The sequence below is a fragment of the Megascapheus bottae genome, chromosome 3, assembly GCF_031878675.1.
Source record: "Megascapheus bottae isolate mThoBot1 chromosome 3, mThoBot2.hap1, whole genome shotgun sequence".
Taxonomy (NCBI): Eukaryota; Metazoa; Chordata; class Mammalia; order Rodentia; family Geomyidae; genus Megascapheus; species Megascapheus bottae.
In genome coordinates this window covers 72,555,305-72,573,603 of record NC_143511.1, presented here as the reverse complement: position 1 = coordinate 72,573,603, position 18,299 = coordinate 72,555,305, and the positions used below count along the sequence as shown (strand labels likewise).

Here is an 18,299-nt window from a genome sequence, read left to right as displayed (position 1 = left end):
GCTGCAACTCCAGGCAGCCACTTGTGTCCTCTTTATAAGAAGTTGCTTCCTTGTCTCAAGGCTGACTTGGATAGCTTCTAATAAGTACTAGTAAATTAAAGAGTCTCTATAAAGATCTGGTTGAGTAAGATTTTAAATCAGGAATACATGTTAAATCTGTTAAGCATTGTGATCATAAAAGAAACCACAGGCTTTCTCTCAGTTAACCTATTCCTAGCCTTTCCTAATAAGTATCCAAGAGTAAGCCTTTCCAGGCCAGGAGTTTGTCCTAGTGATAGAGTACTTGCCTAGTATTCACAAAGCCCTGGGTTTGATTCCTTGGTACCACATACACAGAAAAAGCTGTAAGTGGTGTTGTGAATCAAGTGATAGAGCTCTGGCCTTGAAAAAGCTCAAGGCTACCCTGTGTTCAAGCCCCAGGACTGGCCAAAAAAACAAACAAACAAAAACAGTCTATCTTAGTTCTAGTGTATTATTAACTGAATGTAGTGCTGACTTGTGTGGGTGCTGCTGAGGTTTGGATTTGGGTATGTGCACGACGGGGAGCCTGACACAGCATGCCAGTGATTCCTCCTGCCATCCCAGTGTGGCTCGGGCATTTTGGATGATCTCATCACTTTGAATGAATTAGGAAACTTTCTACTTTTTGTGTAATCTGAAATTCTTCAATACTGTAAGTAGTATAATAATAATATATATATACTATTATAAATAGCATGTCATATTATCAATAGTATTAAATTATTAATAGTATTAGATAGTGTATTATGCATGATTCAGAACCATGAAGGTCCCCTGAATCTCTGCTCCTAATCTCCATGTCCATGTTCTTGTGTGTGTGTGTGTGTGTGTGTGTGTGTGTGTGTGTATAAAACATGCTTTTTATTCTAACATATATTTTTAGCTCCTTGGTCAAAAATCATATAGCTGAAAGCATATGGGTTCATCACTGGGTCTTTTGATCTGTTCCACTGGTCTTCAGGTCTGTTTTTCTGCCAGTATCAAACTATTTTTGTTATCCTATAATGAAATCTATTAGTCAAGTTTGAAGTCTGGAATTGTGAAACCTCCAGCATTGCTTTTCTTTTTTTTTCACATATATTTTTTATTGTAATTAATAGAAGGGTTACATAATATTCACCAGATAGAAGGTGCATTTCTTCACAGACATTGATACCCTTTCTCATGTCTTGGTCCCCATTTCCCTCCCCCCACCCCCCACATCCCTGTTCTCTACCCAGCATTCTATACCCAGCTGTACATTCACCCCCTGTATGCCCTCATCTGCTCTATTTGCAGTATTTGAATTGCAGACCTGACCTGTGGAGCCAGTTTTTCCTCTGTGTAAAGATGCTCAGTTCGTACAGAGGGATCATGCCTACCAGCTTAGCCTCGTTCATAAAAACCTGTCAGGCCGGGAGTTTTGCAAAACACTGTGTTGCTTCCCATGGGCTCTTCCTCCCTTCAGGTGCTTCGGGAGTTGTCTTATGAATCACTCAGCATCCCAGTGTTCCTATGGACCTTACGAGCGAGTCTGCCATTACTTCTAGTTTGGGGACAGGGATCACTCCTTTCTCATAGTAGAGGCTTGAATATGTAGTCCGGAAAGGTTGAAGGCCATGCCTATTCAATAAAATTTGTTACTTTTTAGAACTAGACTCACCTTTAAATCAATTGCCTTGAAACAGAGCAGATGCCAAGAAATGCTTTTTGGATCATAAGCAATATGGAAAATCCCATCCACGAGAGCCATCATGAGATGTTTGCCTGCTTAAAATACCTTGTTTTAGTTCTTCAAGGAGCAATTCTGCACTGAGATACACCTCTTAGATCAGGATTTCCAGCTGGAATTTTCTGGTATCAATCAGGATGTCTAAAGCCCCAGACAACATGCTTTAATTTAGACATAGAAAAATGAGGGACTTTACAGTGAATGGACTTCATGTCTGAGAGGAATCCTCTGACTGAATGTCCCTGGCTCTTAAGTCTTTCATCAGGTCTGATCTTCCTAAATATGAAAGTGGTGTTTCTTGAAAACTGCTATTAATTCTAAATAAAAATATTGCTGGGGTAGGCACTGGTGGCCATGCCTGTAAACCTAGCTACTCAGGAGGCTAAGATCTCAGGATCAAGATAAGAAGCCAGTCTGGTCAGGAAAACCAAGAGACTCTTAACCTCCAATTAATCACCAAAAAGCAGAGAAGTAGAGCTTATGGTAGAGTGCTAGCCTTGAGCAAAATAGCCAAGCAAGAGCATGAGGCCCAGAGTTCAAGCCTTAACACTGGCATCCAATACTGAGCTCATCCAGTGCCAATGCTTATCCTTGACAAATGGTTTAATAGAAAGTCGGTGATTTGTGTTGATTTCTCACTCTTTCCCCTTGCAGTAAAACAGATCATCAGTAATGTTTCAATATTTAATGAAACCTGCTTGAGCTGGAGAAGCATGAAGACAGCCTATATAGAAGAGATGTACTTAGTAAGTTACTGAAAATTCCTTTATTTGTAGATGGCTTGTCTTGTATTGGGGTTTAATGATTATCAGCAAGTCTAAACATTACTCCATTGGCTGTGCATAAATCTTTAGGGTGACAGTTGCAATCAGAAGCAAGAAAACAGCAGCATATGCTAAGTATTAGAAGACAGAAACCTTAAGAACAGGGGAGAAAGCCATGAGTTTTTCAGTTCATGAGCCCTGGTGTAGCCTGCACTTGGCTGTCTCCATGGAAAGTCAGGATACTTGACTTTCTCTCTGTGTGTGTGTGTGTGTGTGTGTGTGTGTGTGTGTGTGTGGCACTGGGTTTGAACACAGGGCCTTATGGTTGCTAGGCAGGTACGATACCACTGAACCATGCCTCTAGCCAGAGTCTAGGTGCGTGCCCAGATCCCATTCACCTATGTAGGCTTCCCACTGTAGCTGGGATGAGATGTTGCCACCCTGTCCAGCTTCTTCTGTTGAGATGGAGTCACCTTATCCTCTTTTCTCTGGGACTTGCTTGCAACCTTGGTCCGCTTGCTCTCAGCATCCCAAGAAACTAGGTTGATGGGCATGCATCCCAGGCCAGCCTTCCCGACATCCACCAGACACTGGGAATGTCCCAGCGCAGGCCCTGCTGACTTGAGATTTTTAAAGTTCTTTCCAGGAAAATGTTCTTTGGCCTTGTTCCCCAAGTGTTCCCAAAAGCCTTCCACGAGGGGTATATAAAAATAAGGAGAAGCTAAATTGCCAATATGAAGCCTCAGTTTTCAATGCCCTTTTATTTAAAAATGTATTTCATAATCCACATAATATTATAATCCCAACAGGTATGGCATTACAACTTTAGTATTTGCTCACCACTGCAGTTTACTTTTTACAGAAACTTTACAGGAGAGAGAAGCCTTGTAAACCTACATCCAGAGTATAGGTATTGAGACACTGAGAACCTTTCAAGTCAGTGAGTCTCTGTGTGTTCATGTTTCAGTTGCACATTTGGGGCCAGAGATGGTATCAGGAGGAATTTGCCCAGGAAGTGATCTTTAATATCACTACCAGCAGCCCAACTCCTGCCGTATGCCTGGACCTGCATCCGGGTACCAACTACAGTATCAGCCTCCAGGCTTTGTCTTCCGAACTCCCTGTGGTCATCTCCCTGACAACCCAGATAGCCGGTAAATCTTGAATAACAGCATTTGGCTGGGGAGCAGAAGCGCAGAGCTGTTGATTGATGGGGAGAAAGAGAAACATTGTTCCTTTCTGTCATTGTTCAATGAACTTGAGAGAGACCAGATGCTGGGGACAAAATGTTAATTAAATCTAAGTAGCATATACATAGGCATTAGTTAATTTTTTTCTAGATGTTTAAAACAGTTGAAATATTTCATACTTTAAGAAAAGTATCCACAATTTAAATGATTTGAAATAAATTCCAGTTCTTTTTTTTTTTTTAACAATTTTATAGTTTTATTTGACACCCACTGGTTATTTCTCATCCACATTGATGGTCTGTAGATTTTTGAAGGTGGTAACGGGGACGTAGGTTACCAGGGTGTAGAGCTTGTTTGGAGAGTCTTCATCCTCATTGCGCTTTCTGGATAAGCGCATGCGGATCCGATAGGGAACATTCCTCATTCCTTTGGCCCAGACGGCTTTGTTGAGCCTGGAATCGATGCGCACAGCGGGAGTTCCCATCTCCTTCATGGCAAACTTCCGGATTTCTTCAAGTGCACGAGGAGCACGCTTCGTAAAGCCCACTCCATGGATGCGCTTGTGAATGTTGATGGAGTATTCTCGGGTCACCACCTCGTTGATGGCAGAATGGCCCTTCTTCTTCTCACCACCCTTCTTTGCAGGAGCCATTGTGCCGGGCCCAAGTTGGAAAGGAAGATTCTAGTTGGTTTTTTTTGTGGTGATCTGTTAAATTGGCATTCTGGTACAAGTACATATGTTAATCTTGGGGGGAATGCTGGTCGATATCAGAATAGACCCCTAACAAATTCACTCTCCACCATTCTTCTCTGTTCTTTTCAAATCTATGAACTCTACTCCTCCTACCCACATCGTACTTAGAACATTAAACTCATTTCAGTGAGAAATTATGAGTAATCAGGGGAGGATTTTTCTACACACATATCTCCTGTATTCACCTAGATTTTCTCCTCCTCCCTATCTTTCCTTTGTCTTCCTCTTCCTCCTCCTCCTCTTTCTTTCCTCCTTCCTCATCTTCTTCCTCCTTCTCCCTCCCTTCCTTCCTTCCTTCCTTCCTTCCTTCCTTCCTTCCTTCCTTCCTTCCTTCCCTCCCTCCTTCCCTCCCTCCCTTCTTTCCTTTCCTCCTCCTTTCTCCCTCCCCCTTCCTGTCTTTCATACTGATTCTGGGACTTGAACTCAGGACCTGGATGCTGTTCCTGAGCTTTTCTGCTTAAGATTAACACTCTACCCCTTGAGCCACAGCTCCACTTCCAGCTCTTTTTGGTGTTTTAGTTGGAGATAAAGATGTCAAAGACATTTCTGCCCAGGCTGGTTTTGGACTGTAATCTTCAGATCTCAGCCTCCTGAGTAGCTAGTATTTCAGGTGTAAGCAACCAGTTCTGGCCTATCCTGCTACTTCTAAAGCTGCCGTGCCTTCATCTGGGCACTGGATCTGTCCTTCTTGCCTCAGGGGTGGTTACTCCCCATACAGCACTGCCTGCCAAACATTCTGTGGAAGCTTCCTTGTTAATGACTAGAGCTTGTGTTCCTCTCTCGTTATGTTTCCTCCTTTGACATTAAAACTCCTTGAAAGAAATATGAGTAGTGCGGGCTCTCCGGGCTCTCGTTCACACCTCCTGCTGAACTCATTCCGTTTGGGAGGAAGTATGTTACTGCTATATGGAATGGTTCCTTTCAACCTCCGTCTTGTCAAATGCAATGGGAAATGTTTCTCTCTACAGCATTAACATTATTCCTTCTTCAAACACCTTTACCTTTATGTTGGCTCCTTCTGGTAGCACCTTTTCTGTGAATGTGTGTGTGTGTGTGTGTGTGTGTGTGTGTGCATGCACATGTGCACACACATGTATGCACAAGCTTAGGGCCTCTCACTTGGCTTTTTCCTCTCAAGAATGGAGCTTTACCACATGACCCAGGCCTCCACTTCCAGCTTTTTGTGGGTTACCTATAGATAAAAGCTTCACAGACTCTTGTTGTTGTTGTTGGCTTGTGTCAAGCCACAATCCTCAGGTTGCAGCCTCTTGAGAAACTAAGATTACAAGTGTGAGCCACCACAGCCTGTCCTTTAGCCTTCTTTGAAAGTTTCTCTACTTTCCTTGATCTCTTTTCAACCTTGCCTCTTCCCTCTTTCTACTGTCTATTCTTTTGGCCTAGGTGACCTCTCCTAATCTCAGGGCTTTATTTCCTATCTGCTGAGGATTTCCAAATGTGCATGTCTACTTCCAGTCTCTTTTCTGAACCCAACTCAAATGTCCATCTGTCTTTTAAACATACCCTGTTGATCACAATAAGCAAACCGAACATAATTTTTAATTTCTCACCTTTCTCTTTCTCCCACATCTATTTTCTGTGTAGGTAATCAGTAACTGTTAGGCATTCACCCAATTAACTGCTCAGACCAAGAGAGTCCTGATTCTATCTACTCTCTAATCTATTTTAATTTTTTAATTATCTTCAAATAGTTTTACAAAGGGCTTCAATTTAGCATGTCCATTTATATGTTTAGTTTATCAGGATGAGTCTCCCCCCATATATTTCATCCCTGCCCTTCTCTCCTTTCCCAGTATCACTTTCACATCTGGACACTGAGCATTAGGAGTGCTTTTGCCAACCTTCCTCTCCATTCTCCCATCTCACTTCCCATTTCCTGATTGCCATTTTATTAAAATGGCTGTTAATTGTTCATATTGGTCATGCTATGGAAATTTAACTCTGCATATACTGTCCTGCAGTAAGTTTGGTCATGTTTGTCTACATACAGCCCAGTGAGTATTTTCATATATGTTCATTTTAGATCTAACTTCCACAGATATGTCCTTTTCTCTTAGCCTAGACTCACTTCACTCTATACAAGTTTGTTTCCATTTCTCTGCAAATGACATAATATTATTCTTTCTAATAGGTGCATACAGTTCCATTATATGTATTGCATTGCATATATAATACATAATGTGATATATAACATCACATTTATGGTATTATAATATCCCTTTGTAGGCTGTCGGGCACCTGGGCTATTTCTGTAGTGGCTTTTATGAATAGTATGCAGTGAAGATGAGTGTGTAAGTGTCCTTATTGTGTCTTGATTGTAATCTTTTGAATACGTGCCCAGGCATGTTATCACTAGATCATAGTTATAGTTTTAGCTTAGGTATTTTTTGTGTGTGTACTGGCACTTGGTCATGAATTCTGGGTCTCATACTTTCTCTTGGCTTTTTTATTTAAGGCTGGTACTCTACCATTTCAGTCATTCCTCCACTTCCAGATTTTTGCTGGTTAATTGGAGAGAAGAGTCTCACAGTTTTATATGCCCAAACTGGCTTCAAACAGATTTTCAGATCTCAGCCTCCTGAGTAGCTAGGATACAGGTTTGAACCACTGGTGCCTGGCTCTATTTTTAGTCTTTTGAGGAACTTCTATGCTGCCTTCCATAGTGGCTGCACTAGTTTGCATTGCCACCAACACTGGTTGTTGTTTTTGATGGTGGCCATTCTGACCTACTGTTTTTATCCGCATTTCCTTTATGGCCAGGGATCTTATCCACTCTCAAATTTCTAATCCACTAATAGATTCTATTAGCTTGCTTACCAAAATATATTCTAAGTTCAACCACTTGCTTGATCCAAGCAGTAGCTTGATTGGACGTCTGTAGTAGGTGCTGCAGCTGATTCTTCTCCCCTCTTCCCTCTCTTTCGCCTCCTCCTCCTGCTCCTCCTTTGTCTTCCCCTTCCTCCTCTTCCTCCTTCTTTTCCTCTTCCACAGGGTCTCATTTTGTATCTCAGGATGGCCTGGAATTTGCAATCCTTCTAATTTGGCCTCCAGAATACAGGGACTACAAGTGTGCGTGCATCAGCATGCCTGACTTTCTGTAGCCATTTTCTACTCTTAATTGCCACCCAGCTGCTTCAGACCTCAGCCTCAGTCCTCACTATGACTTTAAGAGGATCAGATAGCAGCCAGTGTGTTCCTTTAAAAAAGAGTGTGAGCTGAGCATGTGGTACATACCTATAACCCCAGCACTTGACTGTGATCCTCTTAATCTTTGCCTTCTAGCTCTTGGTGAATCACATTTCTGTTATCAATGAACATTTCATATTTGAATTAGGAGTTGAAGGTTTTGTGGTGATGAGATACTTCCTTCTCTCTTCTTTCTAGCTAAATATACCCTCATAGCTCAAGCGCACATGTGTTCATCACCACCAGGGGACGCTGTTGAGTTGTTCAGGCTCATTGGTTAAGTTTATTGAAGTCTGAGACTCTTTTCCAACTTTACTTTTGAGAATTTGTAACTAAAAAAAACCATGAAAATTCAAGTTAAGACTTTATTTATTTTTTTAAAAACAACCTTTTTTCCTTTATGGAAGAGAAAGAAAAGAATGTCACATGTTGATATGATCAGATTCTCCCAAGCCTGATACGGCTTTGTTTCTGTAAAACTTGTTGATTGTTGAATTTTACCAGAAATGTTAGGCTTAGGATTTAGTCTTGGAAAATGGAGCTGTTGATTTCCCAGAAGAAAAGTCATCAGGATTCCCCTTCCATTAAACCAGATCTTACTGATAGGAACAGGATGAAGACAAGAGCTTTAAATACTCCCTGACCTCAGAGGAGAGTGAAAGTTCTAGGAGGCTGAGGGACAGAGGCAAATGTCCCGTGACTGGGAAGAGGGGGTGGGGAGGTGGAGCCTGTCACCGGCTTTTGGTTTGTGGCCTCTGGTGGCTCATTGGAATGAATTCTTCAGAATAGGCTCATAGTTTTCACCCCTCTTAAGAGCAAAGGCAAAATAAACACACACTTTCATTGTGCCTGTGTGTGCGGGCTGGTATAGGGGCCTACATTTAGCATCTAAGCATTGTCTCTTAGCTTTTCTGCTCAAGGCTGGGCTTTCTCCCACTTGATGCTACATCTTCACTTCTGACTTTTTGCTCATCAATTGGAGGTACAAGTTTCAAGAACTTCTGCTCTCCTGGCTGACCTGCTTCGAGCTGTGAGCCTTAGATTTCAGCTTCCTGACTAGCTAAGATTACAGAAGTGAGTCACTGGCCCCTTGCTAAGTTTTCGTATAGATATGGATCACAAAAATTCAAGACACTCATACCTTGTCTACAGAGTCTAACCATCCAGATATTAGGTAGAATCTTTATTGCATAGGAATAGTCAGGGAAACAGAGAGAAGACAGTGTGGTACTGTGTATGTAGGGGGGGCTGGGTGGATGGGGGAGGATCTTGAGTTTAGGAACCAAGAATGCTGGAGGCAAAAGGGAAGGAAACATGGAAAGGAAATCCTTCCTTCCTATGGTGATCTGCAGAACTGGGCCTCATTCTTACTAAGCAGATTTGATGGTCTACTAGTGAAGTCAGACCTCCAGAATGGCTTTTTCACTAGTTATTTTGGAGATGGAGCTGACTTTGAATCAGTTTCCTAGTTTCAGCCTCCTGAGCAGCTAGAGTTACCAAGGTGAGCCACCAGCACCTGCTTGGGATTTGTTTTAGTGGGTGATATGAGGCTAAACTTCCATGGCAATTTGTCTTCTCTACAAATGTTCCAGTTTCTGATCACCTTTTTTTTTTTGGTCGGTTGTGGGACTCGAACTCTGGGCCTGGACACTGTCCCCCAGCTCTTCAGTTCAAAGTGACCGCCACAGTCCCCACTTCCTGTTTTCTAGTGATTAATTGGAGATAAGAGTCTCACAGTCTTTAGTGCACAGGCTAGCTTTGAACTGCGATCTTCAGAGCTCAGTCTCTTGAGTAGCTAGGATGACAGGCACGAGCCACTGTGCCCAGCTCTGCTGACCTTTTGCAATGGTGTCCATGGCTGGTAGTTTATTCTCTACTTGTGTGGATCTCTTTGGGGCTCCTGTACTCCTATTTTTCTGCCTTCCCCGTACTTCTACCTTATATCTCAATTGTGATTGTACAACATGGCCAATATCTAAAAGACTTCTCCCTGAATACTTTTCTCCTTATTCAAAGATTTCTCTTCTAGAATCTCCAGAAATCCTTTTGTCATTACTCCAAGCCCACGATTGAAATTGCCCTTAGTTTCCATTCCCGCTCACACCCCCAGGGAGGAAGGCCACCATTTTCCAGACTGCATAGGACCCATCCCTTGCTTGTCTTTTATCTCCTGGAATTTAGATCAGGAAGGAGGTTCATGGGAAGTAGACCATGGCATCCCAGAACCACAGCTTGGAAGACAAGGAAAGCAGTCAAGATTACTGATTACTTGGAACAAGTCTACTGAGTTTATGCCAAAGAACCCAGTTTCCAGTCTCATGTTGATTGAAGCAGCCAGATGCCAGTGGCACCTTTAGTATATGTGCTGCGGAAAAGAGCACCAGTGGCACCTTTAAACCCCTGAGGGGCATACCAGCCTGGCAAAGGGCAGTAGGCCGGGAACAAGCTGGAAGTAGCATGGCCTTGCTGTTGTCCCTGGTGTTTCATCTTCTTCCAGCCAAGTGAACACTGTGTTCTTCTGTGACTGAGGGTTTGAAGTTTAGATTAGAGGAGCTTGAACTATTTATCTTGGAGAAGAGCAGAGACATCATTTGAAAAGCACAGGAGTGACCAGTTAATCTCCTTCCAGGCTGAAAACAGGAAACAGGAGATAACAGTTATTTTACTGTTACAACAAAGTAACACAAATGAAAAATGTCATCAAGTCTCAAGGGCAGGTATTATCCAGCAGAAGGCACACGTTCCCCTGGTCTGGGCCTTTTCCTCTTTCTGCCTTTGCCACTGCAGGAGTGTAGCAGTCGCTTTCTTGTAATGTCTTTCTGGACTTTTCTTAAAAAAGAGCAGAGACCTTTCACAAACGCACTCCATGAGGTCTTGCCTGTAAGTCTGGCCTGTTCCAGGGGACTTCCCAGGTCCTAAGCAATCCCACGGCCTTGGGAAAAATGAGATCTGTGCTACTCTATGTGGGTATCTTCGGAAGAAATCCTAGATTTCACACTTTCATCAAAGCTGTAGTCCAGTTGTTCTGGCTTTCTCCTAGGCCCCCCTCTGCCCTCATTTTTCTTATATCAGGTCCCTTGACAGCCATGTCCATGTCTTCTTTATAGAGTTTGTAACCAAGCTCTGACTCAGGATTTCCAGCTGTCTTCTGGAAAGTTCCACAGATACATCAGCCTTACAAGTTTAGAATTGAGCTGCTTTGGAACTTTCCTCCTGAATTGGTGAATGACACCACCACTGACCAGATGGGAAGCCCAGGGTCCTTCTCCTCTTCTACCATGCCCAGCGACCAGAAAACAAACCCAGGCTCTTTCCCTTCCTCATTTCCACTACGTCCTGTCATTCCTCTCCTCTCTACTCCATTCTCAGAGCCATCACTGTCTTCAGAGCTCAGGTTCTTCTTATCTATACTACTGGACAGCTGTGGATTTGCCCTTTTCTAATTTACCCACCACTCAGTTTCTTTCTTAAGTTATATTTCTAAAATACATGTGTTAAAAAAAAATCTTGGGGCTGGGAGGTTAGCCTAGTGGTAGAGTGCTTGCCTAGCATGCACAAAGACCCGGGTTCGATTCCTCAGTACCACAAACATAGAAAAAAGCCAGAAATAGTGCTGTGACTCAAGTGGTAGAGCACTATCCTTGAGACAGCCTAATGACAGTGCCCAGCCCTGAGTTCAAGGCAGGACTGGCAAAAAAAAAAAAAACAAAACTCTTGGAGTGGCTGGACACTAGTGGCTTATGCCACTTGGAGGTTGGAGGTAGAAGGATCATGAGTTTGAGGCCCTACCTCAAAAACAAAATACAAGCAAAAGGTGATTCCAAAGGTAGCAAGCTTGCCTGGCACATATGAGGCCCTGGGTTCAGTCTCTAGCACCAGTACCACAACAACAGGAATGAAAATCTAATGGACCATATTGGTTGACTCAAAGGTGATGAAAACCTGCTAGAACAATATGGTGGATGCACATGTTCAGGAGACACCAAGGTGACTAAGAAATGTGGATAGCAGAGAATGGTTTCAAATCATGGCCCCAGTACATGCAACTAACTCCATTTCTTCATGTCACTTTTCTCATGTATAAAATGAGATGTTTTTATGTATGTACTAGTCCTGAGCCTTGTCTTTGAACTTTTGTGCCCAAGATTTGTGCTCTACCACTTGAGCCACAACTCTATTTCTGACTTTTTGGTGATTTATAGGAGATAAGAGTCTCATGCACTTTTCTGTCCAGGCTGGCTTCATAACTCGATCCTCAGATCTCGAGTAGCTCGGATTATGGATATGAGCCACCAGCACCTGGCTAACGTAAGATTTTCAAAAGTATGAATCATACTTGTTCTCCTTCTGAGTTTAAGAACATTAAAAAAATGTACAAAAGGGGCTGGGAGTTTGGCCTAGTGATAGAGTGCTTGCCTGGCATGCACGAAGACCTGGGTTCTGTTCCTCCATACCACCTACATGGAAAAAAGCCGGAAGTGGTGCTGTGGCTTAAGTGATAGAGCTTTAGCCTTGAGAAAGCCCAAAGACAGTGCTCATGCCCTGAGCCCAAGCCCAGGACTGGCAAAAAAAATGTACAAGAGCTAAGTGCCCTGGCATCTACTGGGAAGTGGAGGCCAGCCTGAGCAAAAAGTTACTAGGATCCTATGTCAACAAGCAAGCCTGTCACCCTGATGAGTGCCTACGGTCTTCGCTACACGAGTGGCTATAGGTAGGACTGCAGTCCAAAGCTGGCCGGCCCTCCCTATTAGGGAGATATAGCTAAAGCAGTAGAACACCTGCCTAGCAAGTGCAAGGCCCTTTGTACCACCAAAATGAGAGAGGGAGAGAGAGGGGGAGAGGGGAGGAGAGAGAGAGAGAGAGAGAGAGAGAGAGAGAGAGAGAGAGAGAGAGAGAGAGAGAGAGAGAGAGAGAGAGAGGGAGAGAGAGGGAGAGAGAGAGAGAGAGGGAGAGAGAGAGGGAGAGAAACAAGAGAAAGAAGGAAAATATACACAAAAATGAGATAGGGATCCAAAGATAGTTTTATTGCAAGTGAAACAGGCTTGGGCTTGGGGCCAAAAGAAAGCTTTCAGAAACTTCCTCCACGCCTCAACTTTGCTCCCTACTTAAGGGGAAGTTGAATCTATAGGGAAAATGTCAACCTGCTTCATCTTTGCCTTGATTCTGATTTTCTAGTCTCTGGAGGGGAAAGAGAGGCAATAGCACCTGTCCTGCTTTCAGGCTGCCTATGCTTCCTTAAAGGAAAACTCAAAACTCAACACCAAAAGGACAGGAGCCCATGGAACCAACAGCCAGAAGCACTGGCTCCCTCACAGATTGCCCTGATAGACGGGCAGGTGGGAACTCTGTAATATGCGGGAAAGGAAAGATCCCCCTACCCCTTTAACCAGGTAGGAACCCTAAGGAAGAGAGAAAATAAGCGTTTTCCTAATATCCTCTGGTAGGTAGATTCATTGGGGTGAGTAAATAAGGTGAGGCATGTAGGAAGCATAGCGTGTGTGTGGTTAGTGACTCAGACGTTGTTGCTTATAGGCTGACCGGCAGCGGAAGATCACCTCTTTGAGCGTAACATCTGTAGATGTGAGAACCCTGTGGCCAGCCAGCCAGTAGTGTTTCCTCTCAGAGAAATCTATCTGCTGAAGGATAACCTCAGATGAGAGAATTGTGATTGTAAAGGATATAGAAGTCTGATAGGCAGGTATTCCCCATAGGAATCCATTTTTCCATTGTGTTCCAAGGCTGAGGATATTATAAGAGAGAGAGAGGGAGAGGGAGAGGGAGAGAGGGAGAGAGAGGTGTTTGTTTTTAGTTGACACTTGTTTTTTAAATTCACACTTGTTTTTGTTTTTTTTTAGTTTACAGCAGGGCTGGCCCATCAGTTTGTTTTCCCAGAAGGGCTTCATGGTGGATGATTTTAATGGAGGGCAGATGGGGAAGGCCCCATCTCACCTCCTTGGTAACTAACTTCCTTTCCTCCCAGTCTTGAGACTTGAACTTGATCAGGGCCAGGGCACTGTCCCCGAGCCTCAGTTATACTCACGGCAAGCACCGTACCACTTGAGCCACAGTGCTACTTCTGGCTTTTCCTAAGTAGTTGATTGGACTTTTCTGCCCATGCTGGCTTTGAATGTGATTCTCCTATCTCAAGTAAGTAGGATTACAGGAGTGAGCCACCAATAACTTACTTCCTGAGACCAGCATTAATCATGTCTGAGGGTATCATTCACAAAGACCTAATTACCTTACCTTAAGTTCTGCCTCTTAACAGTCTACCACCTTTCATCTCACACTGGGAACCAAGCTTTTAAAACATGAAATTAGGGGTACATCAAACCATTTGACCTACCAAATAAGAACCTATGCACCAAGCTGCCTATAAAGCCCACAACATCCATCCATCCTCTGTCAGTGCCAGGGAATCTCACCATCACTTCTTTTTACTAGATGGTATAATATACATAACATAAAATGTGCCATTTAAATCATTTTCAGGTATAACATTCACCAGTATTAAGAACTTTTACAATAATGTGCAATTATCAAATTACCACCATTATGCTTCCAAAATATTTTTTTTTTTGCCAGTCCTGGGCTTGAGCTCAGGGCCTGATCACTGTCCTTGGACTTTCTCAAGGCTAGAGCTCTACCACTTGAGCCTCAGCACCACCTCCAGCTTTTTTTTTTTTCTATATGTGGCACCGAGGAATCGAACCCAGGTCTTTGTGCATGCTAGGCAAGCACTTTAACCACTAGGCAAAACTCCCAGCCCTCAAAATATTTTTTTAAAGAGTATATCAGGGCTTGAACTCATAGCCTTGTACTGCTAGGTTGTAGTTCTACCACTTGATTAATGTCTCCAGCCCTGATTTTTTTTTTTTGCCAGTCCTGGGCCTTGAACTCAGGGTGAGCACTGTCCTTGGACTTTCTCAAGGCTATAGCTCTACCACTTGAGCCTCAGGACCACTTCGGCTTTTTTGTATGTACATGGTACCGAGGAATTGAACCTGGGTCTTTGTGCATGCTAGGCAAGCATTCTACCACTAGGCTAAACTCCCATCTTTCGGCCCCGATTTTTGCTGATAGTTTTCTTTTTTCTTTTGGTGATGGACTCAGACTTTGCTGCCTGGGCTGGAATCATGATTTCTTTTACATCTCAACCTTTTTAACTGGCATTAGCCACTGGCACTTAAATTCCCCTCTCTCTACTTTCTTGCTAGTATTGGGGCTTGAAAATTCAGCTTTTTCGTTCATCACTGGTGATCTATCAGTTGAGATATGATTCTAGTTCTGTTTTTTTTTTTCTTTCTGGTTAATTGAAGATAATAGTCTGGAAATTCTGTCTGCTCAGACTGATTTTAAACCTCTTCAAATCTTAGCCTTCTGAGTAGCTAATATTATAACATGAGCCACTAGCATCTGTCAGATATTTCTTAATAGTGGAGTCATTCATTGTTGGTATTTTTGTATGATTACTTCATTTAGCATAATGTTTTCAAGGTCTATTTGTGTTATAACTGTGTTTTTTTTTTTTTGCCAGTCCTGGGGTTTGAACTCAGGGCCTAAGCACTGTCCTTGGGTTTCCTCAAGTCTAGCACTCTACCATGTGAGCCACAGCACCACTTCCAGCATTTTCTGTTTATGTGGTTCCTAGAGTTTCGTGCATGCTAGGCAAGCACTCTTACTACTAGGCCATGCTCCAGGCCCAACTGTGTCTTTTTTTTTAAGATTAGAAGTTAAATGGTCTCAGTTGCACACATGCGTGACAGTGTATGTTTACTTGTCTTGATCAAAATTCTTTTTCTCTCTTCTTTTCAATATTTACAGAGCCTCCCCTTCCAGAAGTAGAGTTTTTCACAGTGCATGGAGGGCCTCTACCACACCTCACATTGAGGAAAGCCACGGAGGAAAATGGGCCTATCAGGTCAGTACCTCTCTTTTCTCCAGTTACCCAGTCATCCCTGGGTAGTGTTTTGCATGAGAAGATGTCTCTAAGGGTGACTGCAATTGAGTAGAGGGGACACAGAAACAAGGACTCTGTTTTGTTTCCTGGGGGCACAGGCGTGAGCCACCAGTGCCTGGCCAGACTAGAATTTTTAATCCCACCACAGTGTCCTCCAAATGAAGAGAAACATCTAGGGGACCAGCATTTGGAAGTTTAGCTCAGGAAATTAGATTCGCCCCTTCAGTCATTGGAAGTGTAAGTTGGCAACATCAGCCATTGTCCTTAATGTTCATAACTCATATACATCCTTTAGCAGTAATGCTGATCAGAAGCATCATTTTATTTGCCCAAGTCAGAATATGTTTCAGGCTGTTTTTTGTACGTGTGTGAGTGTATGTGGTGTGGTGTGGTGTGGTGGTTTCTGAAAAGGTCATTTGAACGATTCTTTTTATCCATTCACATAATGAGTTAAGGATGAGACATCGTAGGTCCTCATCACTGTTGTGACTGCAGGTGGCATTAGAATGTTGGAGGACTATATCATGTTGTTTTTGCATTCTATTTGCAGAGGTCATGGGAGCATTACTCATAAATTGACACATTGAGTCGAAACCTTTTTGCACAACTCCTTGAAAATAATAGGAACATAGAAACATTCTTCCTCATCCCCCATTTTTGTGTGTGCTGCTTTGGTTCTAGGGCTTGAACTCAGGGCCTGGATGCTGCCCCTGAGCTTTTCAAGGCTAGCACTCAATCATTTGAGCCACAACTCCACTTCCATTTTTTTTTTTTTGTAGTTAATTAGAGGTAATAGCCTCATAGGCTTTCCTGTCCAGGCTGGCCTCGAACCATGATCCTCAGAATTCAGTCTCCTGAGTAGCTAGGATTATAGGTGTGAGCCACTGGCACATAGGAGCAACCCCTTTTTCAGAGAGGAAGATGAAAGTTGGCCTAGAGAGAGCTGCAACTTGCTCACGATAACAGGTCTAGGAGATGACCTTGTGTATACCCTGACCTGCTTTTCCTCAGTTCTTGCTCTACCCTCAGTGCAATCAAAGTAAAAAATAAACACAATGGGTTGGGAGTTTGGCTTAGTGGTAGAGTGCTTGCCTACCAAACACAAAGACCGGGGATCAATTCCTTAGTACCATAGAAAAAAGCCAGAATTGGTGCCGTGGCTCAAGTGGTAGAGCTCTAGCCTTGAGAAAGTCCAAGGACAGTGCTCAGGCCATGAGTTCAAGGCCTAGGACTGGAAAAAAATAAAAAGTAAAAAAATAAACACCAGATATTATGAGATTAGGACAAAGGAAGTATAGGGATACTATTTATTCACTATAAAACTTGTGTTTTCCCTGCCTCCATATTAGTTTAAGCTAATTTACAGGGATAGACATTGTTAAACATTTGCTTCTTGGTTCCTGATCGGCTGCTGAAAAGCCTTGGAACTCTGTGGTTCCAAGGACAGAAGCAATGACATCACTGCCTGTGAGAATTTGCAGGAGCAAATGGGATACTTAAACCAAATAATTACATGAGGCAAAAAGAAAAGCCAACTGACAGTCTATCCTTGTGCCCATGTTCTGGCCAGTGCCTCCAAAACAGGAAGTGGAAATGTGAGTCATGTAGGGAGAGGGGGGTGGTGAGAAAGAAAGCACAAGTCTTTCCAGAAGGGCCAGGTTCCAGGCCGTGCCAACTGCCTCCTTGACGTCACTGGGGCTCATTACCAGCAGTGAGTGGGGTGATTTTCTCAGCCAATGTGCCTGTTTGAACTGAAGCTAGCAGCTTTGCCATACCTAATTCTTTTCTGTGTCTTTTTATTTGAGGGCAGTGATCAGGAGATCTAAGGGAGTAGTGGTCCCAGGACTTCCTTAGTTTGTTTTCCTCAGGCAGAGGATTTGGCCCTTGACTGGACTCTTTTGACGCTAATGTCTCCCATCCTTGCTAGGTGATAGGAGTCGCCTGGTCTGCTTTGTCAGCAGTACACATTCCCAGCCCTGCTCCTGCAGATGGGGTCCGGGAAGGTGTGTATGTTAAAGGGTTCAAGGGGAGCTGCCTCCTTCCCTTTGTCCAGGGCACAGAATTGAATGAGTACAGGTGAGCCTCGTCAGTGTGGGCTTCCCCACCTCTACCCACAGAAAGCTGAGTGTGAAGAGGTGCTTGTGGACCGCAGAGAGCACATTCACTTTCTCCTCTGTGCTCCCATTCAGAGGAAGGTCAAGTCTTCAGGAAAGTTTTGGTTGTAAATGTTCCCCATGGGTAGTGGACAGATCCTTTTCTCCCTGCAGGGTTCCCTTTGTCTCTTTTGTGCTTGCTGAAAGGGAGACCCGGCTATATAAATCAGGGCCCTGAAGGATACCTAGAACGCTTGGGAACAGTAGGTGGCTGGAGAACTTCCAAAGGCTACATCTACCTAGTGATTCATGCGCTTCTAGGAAACAGGAGATGGGGCACTAGGGATTTGGAGCATGAAGTGCAAATTTTGTTGGTAAAATAAAATTCTGTGACCTAATGAGTTTTGGAAATTACCCTCATCCTAATGGACTTTTTCTCCTTACTGAAAAGTTCAACGCAACCAAACACTACAGAGGATTTATCTTAGCTGCAGAATTGTGCAAGGACTTTGCAGGCATAGGAGAGTAAATCATTTGAACTCCTGATGTCAAGTTAGATGGAGGCAGGGGATGTTCAAACATTTACTATACACAGGAGATAA

At 43.4% G+C, this 18,299-nt stretch overlaps 1 protein-coding gene and 1 pseudogene across 1 annotated transcript in view; one reads left to right on the top strand and one right to left on the bottom strand.

Moving 5' to 3' along the window:
* Susd1 (sushi domain containing 1) overlaps nt 1–18,299 on the top strand; it is a 103,995-nt gene that overhangs the window by 70,256 nt on the left and 15,440 nt on the right. The window contains exons 9-11 of the mRNA XM_090330434.1: nt 2,387–2,478; nt 3,464–3,650; nt 15,469–15,565. Of these exons, the coding sequence (XP_090186560.1) occupies nt 2,387–2,478; nt 3,464–3,650; nt 15,469–15,565 (376 nt within the window). The remainder of the gene's footprint in view (nt 1–2,386; nt 2,479–3,463; nt 3,651–15,468; nt 15,566–18,299) is intronic.
* On the bottom strand, nt 3,921–4,360 carry LOC150065791 (large ribosomal subunit protein eL31 pseudogene; annotated as a pseudogene).